Source organism: Coccinella septempunctata, chromosome 2, assembly GCF_907165205.1.
Source record: "Coccinella septempunctata chromosome 2, icCocSept1.1, whole genome shotgun sequence".
Taxonomy (NCBI): domain Eukaryota; kingdom Metazoa; phylum Arthropoda; class Insecta; order Coleoptera; family Coccinellidae; genus Coccinella; species Coccinella septempunctata.
In genome coordinates this window covers 187,283-206,285 of record NC_058190.1, presented here as the reverse complement: position 1 = coordinate 206,285, position 19,003 = coordinate 187,283, and the positions used below count along the sequence as shown (strand labels likewise).

At 34.1% G+C, this 19,003-nt stretch overlaps 4 protein-coding genes across 7 annotated transcripts; 2 read left to right on the top strand and 2 right to left on the bottom strand.

Moving 5' to 3' along the window:
- Nucleotides 1–1,895: 1,895 nt before the first annotated feature.
- On the bottom strand, nucleotides 1,896–2,906 carry LOC123307888. The gene is made up of 5 exons (XM_044890367.1): nucleotides 2,688–2,906; nucleotides 2,457–2,638; nucleotides 2,322–2,395; nucleotides 2,103–2,261; nucleotides 1,896–2,045 (listed from the first exon to the last, which is right to left on the bottom strand). Exons 1-4 carry the CDS (start codon nucleotides 2,741–2,743, stop codon nucleotides 2,223–2,225), a joined length of 351 nt encoding a protein of 116 aa, XP_044746302.1. The 5' UTR covers nucleotides 2,744–2,906; the 3' UTR covers nucleotides 1,896–2,045; nucleotides 2,103–2,222.
- Nucleotides 2,907–3,033: 127 nt separating this feature from the next.
- LOC123307475 (DNA polymerase iota) lies at nucleotides 3,034–5,466 on the top strand. The gene is made up of 2 exons (XM_044889802.1): nucleotides 3,034–3,162; nucleotides 3,280–5,466. Exon 2 carries the CDS (start codon nucleotides 3,280–3,282, stop codon nucleotides 4,954–4,956), a length of 1,677 nt encoding a protein of 558 aa, XP_044745737.1. The 5' UTR covers nucleotides 3,034–3,162; the 3' UTR covers nucleotides 4,957–5,466.
- Nucleotides 5,467–7,184: 1,718 nt separating this feature from the next.
- Nucleotides 7,185–9,486, bottom strand: LOC123307476. The gene is made up of 4 exons (XM_044889803.1): nucleotides 9,170–9,486; nucleotides 8,394–8,573; nucleotides 7,957–8,058; nucleotides 7,185–7,880 (listed from the first exon to the last, which is right to left on the bottom strand). Exons 1-4 carry the CDS (start codon nucleotides 9,329–9,331, stop codon nucleotides 7,746–7,748), a joined length of 579 nt encoding a protein of 192 aa, XP_044745738.1. The 5' UTR covers nucleotides 9,332–9,486; the 3' UTR covers nucleotides 7,185–7,745.
- An 878-nt stretch (nucleotides 9,487–10,364) lies between these two features.
- On the top strand, nucleotides 10,365–17,997 carry LOC123308222. Of its 4 annotated transcripts, none has more exons than XM_044890797.1 (6): nucleotides 10,365–10,512; nucleotides 10,727–10,951; nucleotides 13,958–14,182; nucleotides 15,006–15,200; nucleotides 16,024–16,155; nucleotides 16,875–17,997. In XM_044890797.1, exons 2-6 carry the CDS (start codon nucleotides 10,823–10,825, stop codon nucleotides 17,163–17,165), a joined length of 972 nt encoding a protein of 323 aa, XP_044746732.1. In that variant the 5' UTR covers nucleotides 10,365–10,512; nucleotides 10,727–10,822; the 3' UTR covers nucleotides 17,166–17,997. The 4 variants fall into 4 exon arrangements, with proteins under 4 accessions (XP_044746732.1, XP_044746731.1, XP_044746733.1 ...); XM_044890796.1 differs by having other exon boundaries at nucleotides 13,928–14,182; XM_044890798.1 differs by lacking the exons at nucleotides 10,365–10,512; nucleotides 10,727–10,951 and adding an exon at nucleotides 13,664–13,855 and having other exon boundaries at nucleotides 13,928–14,182.
- Nucleotides 17,998–19,003: the final 1,006 nt, after the last annotated feature.

Sequence of the window (19,003 nt, the reverse complement as noted above, 5' to 3'; positions counted from 1 at the left end):
ATAGAGAATAAATTTCTCTCTTGAATTTTTTTAGATTACAGATGGATTTTATTCTTTTTGGTAGTTTATTAAATATTCTAATACACATGTATGATGGGTTGTTTTCTGTTAATGTTAATCTGTGTATAGGAAAGTTTATGTCCAATGATCTTGATGAGTATTTTTCAGTAGTTATGAAGTTATTTTTATTCTTAAACAGGAAAAGCAAACAATCATTCAAATATAAGCCGCTCACTGTTAGAATACCTTTTTGTTTGAATACTCCTCTACAGCTTTCTCTGTATTTCATTTTATATATAACCCTAATTACCCTTTTTTGAATAACAAACACAGTTTCTAAATTTTCTCTAAGTCCCCAAAAAATTATTCCGTATCTTAATACTGACTCAAAATTAGCATGATACAACATTTTGAGTGATTCTACTTCAACATATTTAGAAGCTGTTCGTATAGCATAACAAATTCCGCTAAGTTTCTTTGACAGGATATTTGTATGGTGGTCGAATTTTAAAAATTTGTCAATGTATACACCTAAAAATTTGGTGTACTCTGAAATAGAAAATTCATTATTATTTATTGTTATTTGACCAGGTTTTTCTAATCTACTTCGGTTTGTGGTAATAACTTCGGAAAAACGCCTGTAGTCATGGTTATCGGCGTAAGCTTGTATTTCCCTAGCTTTTTCTTTTCACCAGCTGTCCTTGATTTTTCTTATTTCTTGACGGACCTCGCGTTTTATGTTTATGAAACCTATTTGGGCTGCAACATCGCCAGGCTTGTTAATTGCGGTTTTCATCGCTTTGTGTTTTGCGTCCAAAAGGGGTGCGATATGAGTTTCGCTGTCGGCAAACCAGTCTGGGGATTTTCGGGAGCGTTCTGTGCCCAGTATTTCTTTCGCTGTATTTGTAAGGGATGACTTGAAACGGAGCCAATGAGTCTCAATGTCGTCGTTATAATCCGGTGGTGTTAGGCTATCTTTGACGGCAGCTGTGAATCTGTCCTTTGTAGAAGGGTTTTGTAGTTTGGATATTTGAAGGCGCTCTCTTAGATACTTTGGCTTGCGTTGGTATTTTGGGCGCATTGAGATTTTCATTCTCGTGATTACCAGCCTATGATCAGTCCAGCACTCCAGATCTGCTCTGGGTTTAGTGACCAACACCTCTTTCAGATCTTTCCTTCTCACGATCACATAGTCGAGGGTATGCCAATGCCCTGAGCGCGGGTGGCGCCAGGTCCCCCTTGAATTGGGTCTCGTAATAAAATAGGTGTTCGTTATACACAGATTGTGTTCTGCACAAAGAGCCAGCAGACGTTCTCCATTCGAATTGATGCTGTCTGTGCCGTGTTTCCCTATTATTCCCGGCCATAGTTCTGTGTCTTGACCTCTGCCCACTCTAGCGTTGAAGTCTCCAAGGAGAATAATTCGTTCCCGTTTTGGGATTTTACTTAATGTAGCAACGAGTGTTTCGTAAAAAGTGTCCTTTAAGTTGTCAGAGGAGTTCAAAGTGGGTGCGTATACTGCAATGATGTTCACAAACGTGTTATTCGCTGCAGGAAAACGTAGGGTCATTAAACGTTCTGAGATACCAACTGGATTTTCGGTAAGTTTGGCGGCCATGTCGTTTCTAATGGCAAAGCCTACGCCATGTTGTCTGATTTCGCCTTCCGGCAAGCCTTTCCAGAAAAAAGTATACGTTTGTTCCTACCTTCGTCGGAAAAGTGTGTTTCGCTTAAAGCAACTATTGCAATGGATGTTCGTTGCAGTTCCTTATCGATTAGGGCAGTACGCCTCTCTGGTCGGTCGGCCTTGGGGTTGTCTAGCAAGGTTCTGACGTTCCATGCTGCAAAAGCTATGTGCTTTTCATTGGTGTTTGTTCGATGATTCACTCGTTCAGGCACCCTCCCCCGGAGATCCGAATGGGAGGGTATTTTTTTTTATCTGCTCAATGATGTTTGCATTCGGTGTCATCCAAAAGGGTTAACTGCAGTTCATTCCGGTTGTCACCAACCATCTTCAGGATCTTGTTTCATTAATGGTTGAGGTTCTGTAAAACGATGGCAACAGTTAGACTCGAAACAAAGAATTACTCAAGACTCAATACCTTCTGGGATATCTTCACATTCCCTCTTAACCAAGTCTTCTTCTTTTACAGCTAAAATTTCTTTTCTTCTGCTGTATACTCTATTTGGTACGAGTACCCTAAATAATTTTGGAGAATCTTCTAATTTGGAAGTGGAAATCTGTGCTCCATTCGGAGATTCTGTAAATAATTTGTTTTGATGAATTAAGAAATGAAACAATATCCATACTGAGAACATACCTTCTCTATCAGATGGTTGGCCTGTAGGTGGTTTTGAAAAAATATATCTTTATTCTCTGGATCGGCACAATAATCTGTAAAGACAAAAACCCAAGTTTAAAAGAGACGTGTGATCACTAGATACTGCTCCATTACCAGGCAAGTTTAGTGTTGGTAAAGAGAATTTTATCAATTTACCGTTCGGCCTCACACAATCCTGATTGAAATGCTCCTCACAGACTACATATAGATCAATTCGAGATGAGTAGGGTACTTTACTGTTGTTGATCCGCTGCAGCCATATTCTCTGAACATCTTTATTGGTGGGTATATGAAAGCTATCGAGAATATTAAATAAAATTCATCTACCATGAATGAATAATTTACCATTTTTTATTTTTATTATTGTTGAGGCACTTGGGAACGCAACAAAACCTAGGCATCTTTGAAATTTTGCAAAAATCAAAATATGCTGATTCAAACAACTAAATGGATGAAGAATAGAAATAGTTCAAAATGCACTTTGCTTTGAACATGAAAAAAATTTTTAAACTTTTAATAAAAGACTTTAAACCAGAAACCAGTCCCAAACAGTCTTGTCCATAGACTAAAACCAAAGAGGAACTTTGCCTCCTCTTTGCTAAAACAGACAGAAAAAGAAAATCAAATAAAAGAAAATTAATCATAGACCATTCTACCAAAGAGGAACTTTGATTCTATTGATTGGTATTCTATGATAAGAATTTGTCAAACGTCAAACAAGCCATACGTCATATGCTGAATTATAAATATCAATATTTTTCAATAAATAAATAAGGATTTTTGAGAACAATATTAATGGGAATATTTAAAGCATTTGAAGGTACTCCTCATATTACTCTATATCTTGAATAGAATTAATCAAAACGAAGATTCTTCACTTGACATAACGTAATATTTGTTTTGTATTTAGTGATTTCAGAAATAATTTTATTTTCAGATGAATACAAATGGATATAAGGATGAACATGCAAGAACAATCATACATATTGATCTTGATTGTTTCTATGCACAAGTGGAAACTCTAAAAAGGTCCGAACTGAAAAATGTTCCTCTTGGAATACAGCAGAAGAACATAGTTGTAACAAGCAATTACATTGCCAGAGAATTCGGAATAAGAAAATGCATGCTGCTTACGGAAGCAATGCAACTATGTCCGAATTTAGTTTTGGTGAATGGTGAAGATTTGAACGACTATAGAACTATGTCTTATAAAGTGACGGCACTGTTGCAGAAGTACTCGGAGGTTGTGGAACGTTTGGGATTGGATGAAAATTTTGTGGATGTGACAAAATTAGTCGAAGAAAAACTCAGAAGTATGAACAGTTCCTTAGGTGACCAAATTCAAAGTGTGACAAATGTATTTGGAAGTAATGAAGGCTATTGCCAATGTGGTTGTGAAGTTCGATTAAAAGTGGGAAGTTTAATTGCGGAGGAAATGAGAAGACTTATTTATACCCAATTAGGGTTAACCAGCTGTGCTGGAATAGCTCATAATAAATTACTCGCCAAAATTGTATGTTCTAAACACAAGCCCAATCAACAAAGTATGATATATCCTGATAATGCTCTAGAGTTGATGTTGAGTTTGAATAACGTCGAGAGTATACCAGGGATTGGCAAAGCTACAGCAGATTTGTTGCAAAATATAGGAATCAGAACGATCGAAGATCTTCAAAATGCCGAACTTATTGAGCTGAAGAAATTGTTTGATATCGACAAAGCAAAGTTTTTACAGAACTTGAGTTACGGAATAGATAATAGCCAGGTCAAAAAAAGTGGGAAGCCGTCAAGTATAGGATTAGAAGACAGTTGTAGGTTGATCTGTGCTGAAAAGGAAGTTAAAGAAAAGCTCAGGGAGTTGTTGAAACGGTTATTATTGTTGGTTGAAGCTGATGGACGTCTTCCAAGAACAATAAAGTTAACCGTTCGAAAATTCGATAAATTGACCAAGATGAGTCGAAGGGAAACCAAGCAGTCCAACATTAATTCGCATTTTTTCACTTCTGGATGTGTCGCGGAGATGAATCCGAACAATATCGAAAAAATTTTAATGATACTGATGAATATGTTCAGAAAATTAGTCAAAGTTCACAAACCCTTCCACATAACCCTGCTAGGAATTTCTTTTGTTAAATTCAACGAAAGACCCAGCTACCGAAATTCCATTGCATCATTTTTAAGGAAAGATCTTGAAGTACAAAGTATTATAAATATTGAAAATTTAATAAGTAACGAATCGTCTCCCGAAAGCAGAAATCAATCGCCTTCCAGTTGTAGGGAATCCAGCGATCCTGAATCTGAACCTACGCCCAAAAGATCAAAATTGGCGATATTTAAGAGGAATAGGAATTTTTTCGAATACGACACGTGCGAGTCTCCTTCCAAATTACGAGTGCAGGATCTCCAACTTACCTCTGAAAAACGCGAAAATATTCAAAATATCAAATGCCCTCCAAGCGTAGACGAATCTGTTTTTCAAGAGTTACCTTTAAACGTTCAGCAAGAAATATGGTCCGACTATGCTAAAAGTGAAATCGATTCTGCCTCGTGTGCGAATAAGCCTAAAAAAATGAAAACTGGTAATAGTATACTGAATTATTTAGTCCAAAAGTGATGGGGGGAAAAATGAATATTTTCGAGTTTTTTTGGTTATTCTTAATGTTTCAAGTGTCTACTTGAAGGATTAAGGGGAGAGGTTATCTGTTGTCGATATTATATTTTTATACTTTTATAATTTGTTTTTACATTTATATATCTTGTGCTTGGGATTTCCTATTTCGAATCTCAAGCAAAGGCTGCATGAGTTTTCTTTTTATATGTTGAAAAGATGAATTTGACCTGATTTTGAACAGTTTTCTCAAATCCCATCATAGGTAGATTATATTCTATTGTTATTGATACCTTTTTTTTATTGTAGAACATAATTTTCAGAAGATAAAGCCTTTTATGTTCAAAAAATGTTTTGGTCCAATTTTATTTTTACTTCCAGAGTATAATATTATTTCTGTATTCTCAGTCGGTAAAAAACATTGTACCTGTTTATTTTCCATATTTCAACAAAATTGTCACACTCATTATTTTGCATAACATTTCCAACCAAATAAAACTTTTATTCAGAGAACAATGCACTTATTTTTATTATATGTACAGTATGTCCCACTGGGAATGCTCATTAAAATTTGGTAAAGAAATATTTATGTATTGGGCCTACCAGAGAATCAGTAGATGTGGGTTCTGGGTTCATCCTCAATGAGAAAAATAAATAGGATGTCCCACCGGGAGTGCCCCTTAGAAGTTTAGTTTTTAGGAGATATTATATTGTTTGAAATGTAATATAAAGAGTAGAAGCAGAAGACCTTGCTTTTTGAATGATACCATCAAATTTGGATCCAGAACTACGCAAGTCGATTTTTTTATATGCAAACAATATGTTCACATCCTACATTTCGAAAAAATGCGAAATCAACACGAAAAATTAATGGGGACTTTTAAAAAATTTCCCTATAATTAAATTACAGAGTATACACACCTAAACAGAATATAGAATACCTAAACTGTACCGTAGATATCTACGAACTGTACTAGGCTTGAGATATTCCGAAACAAAGAGTGAAAGCCAGTGAACTCTAGACTGAACTCGATAGCAAAGATTGGAAGGAATCTTTGATCAAAAGCATTATTAATTGTTATATGATATTTGTTATTTTGTTTTGCATAAATGCACATTAATTTGTCGAAAGTCGACAAACCACAAACCTACTGCTACTCTGGCTGTGGTCCGTATATACACTTTGGTTACTTCTGGTTAGTAAGTGGGCGGTCCGTATATGTCGAATTCCTGACAATTTGGTTCGATATCAGTCACCAGAGTAACCGCTCTGGTAACTTTCGGTTACCAAATGTGTATATACCGTAGATAGAGGAAGGGGAAGATAACGTAAACAACAAGAAAAGTGTGTCCAACATCTCTATGTTTTTGTTGACATTTACTATGCATCTACTCCATGTTTGTTTACGTTTACCCCAATATTTGAATGTTTATTATCGTATTTGTGTTCGATTTAATAGTGTTTCGTGCGTTTTAAGACTTGAGTATCAAGAATTTCGGTGTTAACATGCCAGGAAATTGTGTAATTTGTGGAAAATATGCCGAAAAAGATAAATTTGGATTGGGGTAAACGTAAACAAAAACAAGTTGATGTTGGACACAGAAAGCTCTCCTTCGTAGCTGCGCAATGCGGTATCTTCTCTTTCCTCTATCTACGGTATATACGGACCATACGCATAGTAATCTGTGCCACAAACCTCATTGCCATAGAGATAGTCACTTTTGTCTCTGAGCACAGATTACAGAGTAGCAGTAGGTTTGTGGTTTGTCGACTTTCGACAAATTAATGTGCATTTATGCAAAACAAAATAACAAATATCATATAACAATTAATAATGCTTTTGATCAAAGATTCCTTCCAATCTCTGAGTCTCTGCCTCGATGGATGAAAGCATAGAACACGAATATACATTCTTTGCAATAGACCACAGAGGTATTGATTTTAATCTATGTTCGCTGGTATAATGAAATTCTATGATCATAGCTGAAAATGTTTGCGAGGATTGATTTCAATGCAACATTTGTTGCACCAAATGTGTCAAATGTCGAGAAATTCTTCTGCTACTTCCACCATAAATAATAAATAAACTCATTTGCATCATTTCAAACCACAGAATTTAAGCCACTTTTTGGGGAAGTATAGAAAAAAAATTTCAAAGTAATTAAGAGTTCTATGGATATGTCCATAGCGATTCATGTCTATGGCGTTTCAAATTTAGGAGCGAAAATAGAAATTGATATTTAGGTAATTTGCTTTCACGCAACGTTTTATTTCGGAATATCTTAAGAATGGTATAATTTAGATATAGGGAACTTTCCGAATACACCTTCTATTTTTTCTCACTACGGGTTGAATATGTATCTGAAAAAATCGACTTCTTGCCTTTTTCGGAAATCTAACTTTGATCTATCATTTGAACTTAATGTTAACAATAAAATATGACATAAAATATTTTTTCGGTAACAAATTTCATGAAATGAGTTTGTGCAAGTGCTCCCTATCCTACAGTTTCTTTAAAGTCTTCATATGTCATTTTTTTTCAAACTGTCCATAACTCGAAAACAACTCAACAATAGGTTTTGGTACACTGCATTAAATCAACGTACAATTTGAAAATACATTGGAAAACAGGTGTTTTATTTGAAATAAGCGAGTACGTTTCCGGCTGTACCGGGCACTTCCGGTGGGACAACCACCTATAAAAGTACGATACAATACATTTTTGTTCATTTAAATGTCATGTTTTGTTCAGTGGTACTTTTTAACACAATATTCAGATTCTTTTCGTGGAGCGCTAAGCAAAGACTGATTTACGAAACTGTGTTGGTCTATCGGGTTGCGATCTTGGTTTGTCATCGACAAATCTGTACATCAGGAATATAGAAATACATCCAATCACAGATGTCAGGTATCCGCAAATGCCAACAACCTGAAAAATTACCAATTGAAAAATGATTTATTCGATGGAAGCTCGTATTTTTGTGTTTCGATTTTCTGAGACTCACCCCGATGATCACTTGTGAAAAGTCACCTTTTCCGCAATCGCACATACTCGTTACAATCGATACGATTCCAACTACAGCCAGGAACAGGTTGAGAGTTATGTCCTGTAAAACAATATGTTCAATACTATGTGACACAAAAAACAGCCAGAGTTTTGATGAATTTATCAGAAAGAATATATTTTCTAGCATAATGCGACATTTTCGAGTAATTTGATACTAAAAAATGAAAAATATCTGTAATAATTAAAAACAGGGGGTACTTTTGGCTAATTGCAACTGTGTTTTAAAGATCCACAGATCCACTGATGGAGAAATACATTAAATCTACGGATTTATTCGTTACTCGGATTTTCACATAATATCCAAATGAATTATATTATTACATCAATTTTTATCAACATTGAGTTGAATATTCAAATAAGTTATTACATACTTACAAGCTTAACCCAGAATGCCGGATGATTGGTTGTACAACCTGATGCAAAAATGACATAGAGAACTGATAAGGTTGCTATTGCACAAGTCTCAACAGAAGGTAAGAAAAAAGGATACCATTTAGAAGTTTCGTCGCATAAGGAGGTTCCCAAAAATAATCCTAAGCTGGCAATCAAACATAACTAAAAATGAACAATTCGAATTGAATTCTACATATTACAGCGAGTGTTTCAGAATTCAGTGCACCAGGGATATACTTCCTGAGTCACTTTAAAGCAAAAAGTTCAAATAAACATAAAACCGCAAGTGCTTAGTTAGGAACTACAATGTGTTGAAAGTTTTTTCCCTTTTTTTATACTCGTAGTTCCTGCAAGTTAAGAAATGTTTGGCTCAAATTTGGAACATGTATTGAGCTGAAGTTCTACATAATCGGGCGTGTCAAATAATAATGAAAATTTATACTATTTTGTTTTTAATAGTTTTTTTATTATAATTGAAGAAATGTATTTTAAATTTGATTTTTTAAAAAAGCTGTTGAGAATGACTCCTTTTTTTCTGCGATGCAATCCTCCGTTCTTAATAAAAATTAAACTTTCAACATCCTGTCGCTCCGCAACTAAAAGTATATGCATATATTCATAGAAACTTCAGCCTTAAAATTATTGCAGTGAATTTCAACACCTTGTGTGTCTGTCTACATTTATGTGTATAAAATGATTAATTCAAAATACCGTTCAAAAACAGAATATTTTCGAACTGAAAAAATAGATATACCAACCATAGCTACAACTTTTATTACTCCCGGTCTTGTAAATGGAAATTTCCCGCTTTGTAATTTGTTCTTTATCACGTCATCGTAGGTGTCAACAACAGGAGCTATCCTCATATACAAAGACTTCCTTGCGTGCACTGTATCACTATTTTCCACGTTTTCGTTCATATCGACAGAAATTTCTTTAATTTTCGGAAACCGATGTCGCTACTATGTGATGTTATAATAATTATATCTTATCATTCAACTAAAAAAAAATTTTCAGCAATCAGTGTGATCTTAGCCTGAGGTACTTAAACTGATAAAACGAACATGGTCCGGAAAATATCAAACAATTCTGCCTTACTAATATTGCTTAGGTAGTTACTGTACTATCTAAATCAGATTTCTAGAGAGCATTTGATGAAATAAAATAATTGATGAACATAAACAGGGTGATTCATTGACGATATGAGTTTGCGTTTTTTGGATTATGTATTTTGAATTTTTGCTCCTTTGGGATCAAAGAGGAAAAGAATTTAAAAAATCTTCTCAATTTGTTGAAGGATAGAGATGGTAGACTTTCTAAAATATCAAAGAATGTTCTTTCCACCTTTGTCTAATTCCAAAATGAAAATATGGTGATATATGTTTATCGCGTCCATAATCATTACATATTTATTTCAACTGGAACTGTCCAATTGATCTGAATATATGAGTTTGCGGCTTTTGAAATATTTCGAATGAGTTTGAGTTTTTGCTCGTTGAAAGCGAAGAGAAAAAAAGTTCATTTATGCTAGAGTCATAGACTCATAGAGAAAGGGAAAGAGTCTTTTCTCTTGTCTCTGACTTGACTCTTTATGGCTAAAGTCACAGAACCATAAATTATCACATCTATGATAACTAGACAAATAATGTTCTATGCACCATATTAGTGTTCTGTGTTCTGTACCTTTGACCACAGAACAACTTGACGTCTATCTACGACCACAGAAAATACAACTTTACTTTATGCAGATAGTCTCTGCACTCTCTGCTACGACGACGATATATGTTTATGACGTATATAACTATTGCATATTTACTGTTCAGTTGCCCAATTGATTTGAATATATGAGTTTACGGTTTTTGAATTATAGTTCGGTTAACCACACGTTCGTTGAGCGCTAAGAGAAAAGACGCTTTTCCACTTCTGTGATAACATGTCAAAGAATGACAAGAATGTCGTTGGTTCTATGCGCCCTTGACAAATGCCAAAATAAAAAATATGGTGATATATGTTTATGGCGTCTATAATTATTACATATTGTGTATGGAACTGCTCAATTATCCAATTGATCTAAATTATTATATTCTACCAAATCTGAAAGGTGATTTTCATGAGATGTTTTATTCGTTATCGAACTTGATTGGGAAATTGTATTACTAGGTCAAGCAACTCTTCACCTGAACGCAAATATAACAATAAGTTTGAAGTAATAGGATATTGTTTTGAATTATCTGCGGGGATTTTTTCCCCAATTATAATCATAGTATGTATGAGGTAATTCAAAAAAAGTTTAATTGGTTTTGTATTCTCTAAAGGACTGTACTAACTGGAATGGTTTGAGGTCTGTTGGTAACCACCTAGATATGATGGAAGGGCGTGAGGAAGGGTTTTATGAAGGATTGTAGAGTGTCATGCAGCCAGAGCAAAGCCGATATATCAATTCGGTTTCAGATCTTTTACTTAGTACTGACGAAATCGAGTTCTTGTTAGAAGACATCAGAGACCTGGAGCCCACAAGCTGTAAACCTGAAGATATTCAGGTATTCTCCACTCAGTTTAGTTTTATGCATGAATAATATAGCTCCTTGAAAATTTCAGTACTATATTTGTATATGTCTTGTTGAATTATTGTATTTGATCCAATAAATTACACTAGTTTTTTATTTTATTTTGTGTTTTTATTTTTGAGTTGTCCATTAAATTTCATTCAATTAGATTTATTTTGTTTAGAGAGGACTGATACATAACTCGATCTATCTAGAGGGCCTGATGTTTCTTTCTATATTAAGGGTTAAAACACACAACCTACTTTCATTCTTGGCAAATTTGCTTTTTTATAAGAGATTCATAATTTTCGAGAGGATAAAATTCTACAAAAACGTGTGTCTTTTATAACCAAAGAAAACTTCCTTTAGTTTTTAGAAGTAGTTTATTGCCTGCGTTTTAGCCTGTGATATGTCTTGTATGAGTTTGGTTCAGCCTTCTTGAAAACATGAAACCATGCACTTTATCATGTTTCAGATGGCGCTAGTGTCAATTCCATTTGTCAAAAGCTTATGTCATTATTTCTCTGTGCTGGAACAAACTCTGATTTTTTATATTATTACTTCTGATGCAAGATATCAAGAATATTGACCAATGTGTAATCTAAACCAGAGGTCACACTCAGTAATGAGATTATTAATATTGAACATAATCTCTGGTATAACATGCTTTCAGAAGAATTAATAGTCAAATAGGCTATGGAATACTGTGATTATCTTTTAAACATGAAACTCTGAAGAAAGGGTTTCAGATTCTTATGAGAATCTGTCAAGAATTTTCGTTGTTTTCCTATCAAAAATGATGCTAGAAGTTATAATGTCATTGAAATATTTACACTCTTTCTGCCAATAATTGCGGAAAAAGCTAAGCCACGTTTAGGCACATCATTTCAATACATTATAAATTTCAAAGCCTACTTGGTATTTACAGATCCTTTCTTGGACATAGAATCCCGATACTGTAAAAAAATTGTTTTGATGATCGCGAAAAATACAAAAATAAATTTATGTGAATGGCGTGGCATGGGTAGTGATAGTAGTGATATCAGTGAATGCGATGTTTTATTTCCAGTCTCCCAGCTCTTCTTATACTTCGCTCTCTATCTTGATCAATTTCCAAATTTCATCAAAATTTTGGTTTTCTCTGATTGTAGATTTCTACAAAGTCGATTCATTTTTATTCATAGTCATGTACTCATATCATTGAGTAAAATGTCTCGAAATCACTGAGAACTAATTAATAGGTACAACTTACAATACTAATAATAATTGTGAAAAAGGTGAAAAATATGTGTAGGGAGTAAATGAATTACAATAATGTCGTCAAATATTTAAAATGTAGCGGCCCCGTATTTTATCTTCAGTTGATTCGTTAATAAACAGTATTGTGACCGTGAGTCAACAAAAGTGTACTCAATGTGTGTACCAATCGAAAGTTCGGACATCTAGGTGCCAAAAATGTAATATTTCATTTTATTTAATCACATTTCACTTCGAATCTATAACTGAAGTACCTTCTGAAATGGAACGAGCAGTTATAAAATACATTTGAACTCATTTAATTTTTGCCGCTCTTTTCTAATAGGTAGCATACTTTCTTCAAATTCGATATACAGGGTGATTCCGGAGGAGACCCTCATCATATTCCAGAAGTTTATACTGGTATACTGCATTTGAGCGAAATTTCGATATCGTTCCACTCTAAACATTTCCTCGGAAAACGAGAGTGTGCCAAAAAAAATTAAATCACAGAAATTAATTAATGCACATTTAATCCGAAATTATTACAAAAACATCCTGGTGTTTTTAAAAAAACGTTGGGATTGTTGAATTCACTCATTCATATTGTACATACTACACGAAAAATTTCATCAAACTTGAATGAACAATGCCGAAGTTATTGATAAAAGTAGAATCGGTCGAATCGGAGAAATCACCCTGTAGAGTCTCAACCCCCAGGCCCCCGGCCATGAACCAAAATGTTTCGAAGCTGTGACTGCTGTGAACTACCTCTAAAATATGTCGGTCTTCTCCAGAATCACCCTGTACATGGAGTATTATGACCATATTTCAGTCCAATGAATTTTTACGTAGCCGGGCCTGGATTTTACGTCTCTTCGCTATACTAGTCGATGGGGGTATGCAGGTAATACATTCTCACCAAAAATGTGCAAAATATACAGGGTGATTCCAAACGTTTGGCTTTGGGAATATCACAGCTTGTATCTTCTGCATTGTAGATCATAGGTGGTGGTCTGGGTTTCCTGTACCCACAGTTAAAGGAAAGCTATTCAGGGTGAGACATTGACTTATACATTTAATTTAACAGTAGATTCCTGACGTCAAAAAAAACGCTCATTTTCCTTACAATTTTTTCCGCTTTGGTTTAGCTAGATCCAAAGATATAGCCATTTTAAGTTTTCATAATGAGCTATGCCACCCCTGGTAAAAATTCCCTTCGGAAGCTAAATTCAGCCAATTTTTGGAATATCACAGATCTTTTTTATTTTTGAATATCAAATTACTCGAAAACAACGCATTTTACTAGAAAATGAGAAGAATACTTTTATTTTCAAAAATGGTCAAATATATATTAGTGAACGTTCAAATAACTTTTAAGGGTTGGGTTCAATTTTGTATTCGGCGATAAGATTCAACACATCTAGGAAAAATTACATTCGGAAAATAATTCCATTCGATAAAGTCGTCAGTGAGAAACCTATGTCAAAATATATTTTTTTCATTTGTTATTTTCTGGCTCCCCCAGATACCATCTTCACCATGTGAAATTTTCAAACATCTCATTACAACTGTGTCTTGCGTGTGTTAGATAGTTTATCCATTTTCTTTATTTATGTTTCCATATATTATGTAGTTTCTATGTGGTGTTCGAAGGCAATAGTGAGTATTCGAAAGTCGATTCCGTTGTTATGATGCACATGCTTGTCTTCCATTATGTTAGTTGTGTTGCAGGTTGCCGATGGTATGAGTTCTGTGTTGCAGGACTTTGAGATCGCAGGCAGCAGGACGGGCGCGCTCAGCAGCGCCGATTGTGCAGGAGGATGCGACTGCGACTCGCCCCTGGATACGGTCAACTCTTGGGATTCACACTCTCATTATAGGCAGAGGGCGGCATCTCCCGATATTTCTCTCTATTCTGGCGTGATAGTGTATTGCGATCACACACATTTGAAAACACCAACAGGATTCTTGAGAGTTATACTACTTGTGAGTACCTCCATAAGAAATAGTTATTTATGCACCAAAAGGACGAAAAACTGTCTGCTATAGTCGAGCCTGCAAGGTGAGCCGAGAGACAGTTTTTTTCCATTTTTTCATCGACCTCTACAATGGTGAGTTTATTCAGAGTTACTAAGGGCTGATACCTAAGAAAGGGACCAATCTAATTGACAGATGGCGGACACGTGTTTGCCATCTGCCCATTCGATCGGTCCCTTTATTAGGTGTTAGTTCTTAGTTACTCTGCATAACTAACTCTTCTAGACTAGAAAGGGGAAAAACGTTGAAGGGAGTCCTGGGCTCGATCAGTGGAAACTGCTTCACGATATCTTTATTTGTCTTAAATATATAACCAAATTTTGATATTTTGTCGATTTAATAAATGTGCCATAACTTTTTTTATTTTCGAAAATATCTGAAAACGATAAAAACTTTCTATAGGGACCTTTTCACTTTTCACTACATTCATCAACTTAATTTCCACTACACTTCGAATTTTTTAGCAGTATATTATTATAACGTATTATTTCACAGTTCGAGTAGACGTAGAATTAAAAAAGCGAATTAAATTTTCTCTTCTCTTAACTCGTGACTCCTACCCACTGTTTTGAGAATATCTGCCGAACTTTTGAAGAAATTCGTGATTTTTAATACATATTCTGAAGCTGTGAATTCTATTCATACAGGTATTTTATAAATATGGGTGGGCAATTATTTGCAGATTACAATAGTTTTGACTGTTTTGGAGATGAAAGATCCTGTATAAATTAATTATAAGTGACAATGAACTTAAATGATGTTTTAATTTCAGGCTACAACTATAGCATGTTTAGCATGCCTGTGCAGTTCTGGAACAATGAAAGTAGGACTATTCATGCTTCCTTCGGTTGGGAGAATACGATTCATGATGTTTGTATCTCTTTTGAGTATACTAGCTACTTGCCTGTTACTCTTTCTTGATATTTCTCATATAATATACTTGTTTCCCTTCAACTGGGGCAAATTGGTGAGTAAATTATGATTTATTATTTCACCAACTATCGCTTAAATACAGAAATGAATTGCCTTGCGCCTTGGAATGTATCTTTTTGAAGGAAAGTGCATCAAGAAATCTGAGTATCATCCATATACAGGGTGATTCACCGCGATGGCGTATTAGACGTTTATGAAAAACTAATCACGATTTTGTTAGTATTGAATTATTTTTTCCTTATTTAGAAGAATCGACAATAAAAAAAAATAGGTTGTAATTTGAAAATATTGAGTTTTGATGAATTGTGAACTTGATGATCTTTTAATGAACACCCTGTACATTTTCGATCCAAAGAGTAAACAGTGTTAAATACTACATAATGCCAAAATTGAAAATGGTAAAGATTTTCTTGAAAAGAACCACATTCAGGAAAGTGCTACTTATTTTCCCAATTTTTTCATAAGAATCCCTAGATATCCCATACTGTTGAAATTTTCTTCAATTGAAATAAGAAACCGGAAAATGCAGATACCTGAAAATATTTTAGGAAGTTCATTGCCGGAAACCCCAACATGCAAATAGCCCTATACCCTATATTACAAGGTTCTTTTCATAAAAAGAGTAGCACTTTTCTACACTCGATTTGATTTACACCAGTGTAGAGGAAGTGTAGTGTTCCTACGCATAGTCAAAAGGAGATGTAGATAAACTACACCTCTTCTACACTGGTGTAAATTCAATCAGCAAACGAATACTTAAATCGAGTGTAGAAAAGTGCTACACTTTTTATGCAAACGAAAGGACCTAGTAATACAAATTCGCTCTCCTTTTTATGTGATAATGAATATTTTTTCAGAATGCATATTTTTATGTGAGCCTTAGTGTGTTGTTCCTGATAGCTTCATCACTGATTTTCCATTCCATATTCTTATCAGAGGCCTTTTCCTGGGTTCCAAAATGGACACATGAACATTTACTAGTCACAGGTGTAAGTATCAATTTGTTATTCTCATTCTTTTTGAAACCGTAGGTAATAATATCATGATAAGATCTGCTGATGCAAAGGGTATCTCAAATTGCTTTATTATGGCTTCTTCTGGTACTTCTAGACTAGATAGGTAAAAACGTTGAAAGGAGTCCTTGGCTCGATTTTCCTGAAAGTGTATTAGTAGAAACCGTTTCACGATATCTTCATTTGTCTGGAAAATGATTTAGAAAATGTGTGTTTTCTTTATGTCCGCAAATATGTGAAAACGATGAAAACTTTCTCCTGGTATTTTTTCACTAGGAATACGACACTTTATTCAACTTTTTTTAACGTCTTATACTTCGTATTTATTTTAAATACGGATGGTACCTTTTTTATGATATCATGTTATAAAAAAAAAATTGATTATTTCTTGAATATCTCACTCCCTTACAATAACATCTCTATTAATTACAATATCTCAGTACTCCTACTGCAACTGCTGACAATGTGACATTTTAATATTCCTATATAGTGATATCCCATGTTCAGAATCGCCCGACTGTATTTCTGACCACGAAATTCGATAAAGCAGTGAATAATGGGTCATAAATCACAATAACGGTTGTCTGATGTAAAATCATTGAATAATGGTACATTAATCACAAGTGATTCTTATTTTATGGTAGATGGTGGATAAATATGTAATGTTAGGCATGAATTGAAATTTTTTTTCGCAGTGTCTAGGATATGTGTGCTGCTTGGAATCTGTCCTTTTGGCCTTAATACAAAAGCGTTCTAAGGGTCCTTATGAGCCAGTAGCCGAAGATCCTAGTATGAACCTTCAGGAGCGACAGACTTCCCTGCAATCCTCGCCATTCCATAGGTCCAATCAAGTATCGCACAACTATAAACCTATGATGAATCATCCTTCAATTGGTCCATCCACTTCCCGACAGGAGACATATTACTTCGAAGATGTCCAGCCTTGTTCTTCGAAAACTGGCACACATTACAGAACTGCCTCATAGTGGAAATTCGTATTTTCGTGACATCTTTGTGAAAAAAGTTTACTGGCGGTCGTTTGAATACAGGAGATATCAAGAAATTAGTGATATAGTGATCAGTAAGTGCTTCTTCAAGGAAATTTTACAACTGAGTGAATATCAGTAAATTATATTTAAATTCTTGCTCCATTCTTCGTATGAAATAAAATTTTTTGTAATAACGTTCTCTCTTCAGTTTGATATCCTGTATATTTGATTTTTCAAAACTTTCCCTTGAAAAATTTACTTAAGTGATGTAATGTTTACGACCTTGAAATTTTTACGCTCAATGAATTAATTGATAGAAGTTGCATAGTGTTTGGAGAAAAATTTAGTAATAGAATTGAGCGAAATGGCGCGGAGGTTTGTTCACATTGTCTAAAATGGTTTTGAGAAAATTCTATTTCACATTGAAATAACCTCTCGAGACAACTTTGTGTCTAAATTTTTTATCGATTAATCTGAAAAAAAAAATACAGCAGTAAAGTATATAATTCCCGATTAAATAATGAATAAATTTCACATTGAACTGAATTTCTTCTACACCTAGTACAGCATGTTTGAAGCTACTGATAATTTTCAAGTTGTTGTTCCAATTTTCATGAATAATCTTTGTATTTTTGCATTCCCCATGGGAAATGAAAAATGATGGAATTTAAAACCATTTTTGGGGCATGTGTATGATATATCAAATGATTGTGGTCTGTAAAATGTACCTTCTATAAATTATACCAAGTATAAAACGATCAACATAATAAATTTGTAATGCAAAATATTTTAGGTAGTGCATTTTGAATAAAACCAGCGTTCTTTGTTGCACCATTGAATTATTGAGGAACGAAGTAACATCAGCTGTTATTTAAGATCAGTAGTGTTTGAGTGTTCAGTGCCTTGTATGTAAAAGTTTATTCATCTATAGATTTCATAATTTGGAAAACAATTTCCTTTTTGATTAGGTAGTTGTGGATTGAAAAGAAAATGAACAATAAGATATCGACTTGACAACAAATGTACTTACATTTACAATTAAAATATTGTCTCTCCAAAAATCTAAATTAACCGTAAACTGAACACAATATTCTATTCAATCCCCAAACTGATTTATGATTAGCAGTTCCCAATCGATTCTTTATGAAAAACTGAAATATATAATTTTCACTAACGTGAGTTATTTAACAACGCGTGTTTCGCTATCACAGTAGAGTGAGTATCTTCAGGTGGGCGAAGATAAAGATCAGGTCTGCAGGCAAAATATAGAAAAGAAGATAGACTGCTTGTGTGTAATGAAGAATATATCTTTCTGTTGCATCAAAAACTATCGTCTTCCTTTAAATTTTAACGATGTGGAATGAAATACACATACAGGGTGTGAATGAAAAAATATTATAATAAAATAGGAGGACAAATTTAAGGGATGATTCTTTGACAAAAAAATTTTTGGAGATCTTTCATATACAATATTTTTTTGAGCAGTTACTGTTTATATGCAGCCGCGTCTGAAAAGCAATTTAAATTTTTTTAAATAAAATTGATTATTTTATGGGAGCGAAACGACAATAATAGTTATTTATACAAGTGAGTAAAATGAATGTTTATTGTAATAATAAAAAATGCCTTAAAATCGAGCAGCCAACTTGATAATAACTTTTAGTTTTATTCTATCTTAAATATCACCGTAAGATATCTTAAACATCACCGTAAGAAATTGAAAAATAATTGAAATAAATAATAATATACAAAAAATAAAAATTAAATGATGTTGAATAACTTCATTATTCCACCCTTACTTCAAAGGGCTGTAACTAGGAGGGGAAGGAGTTGAA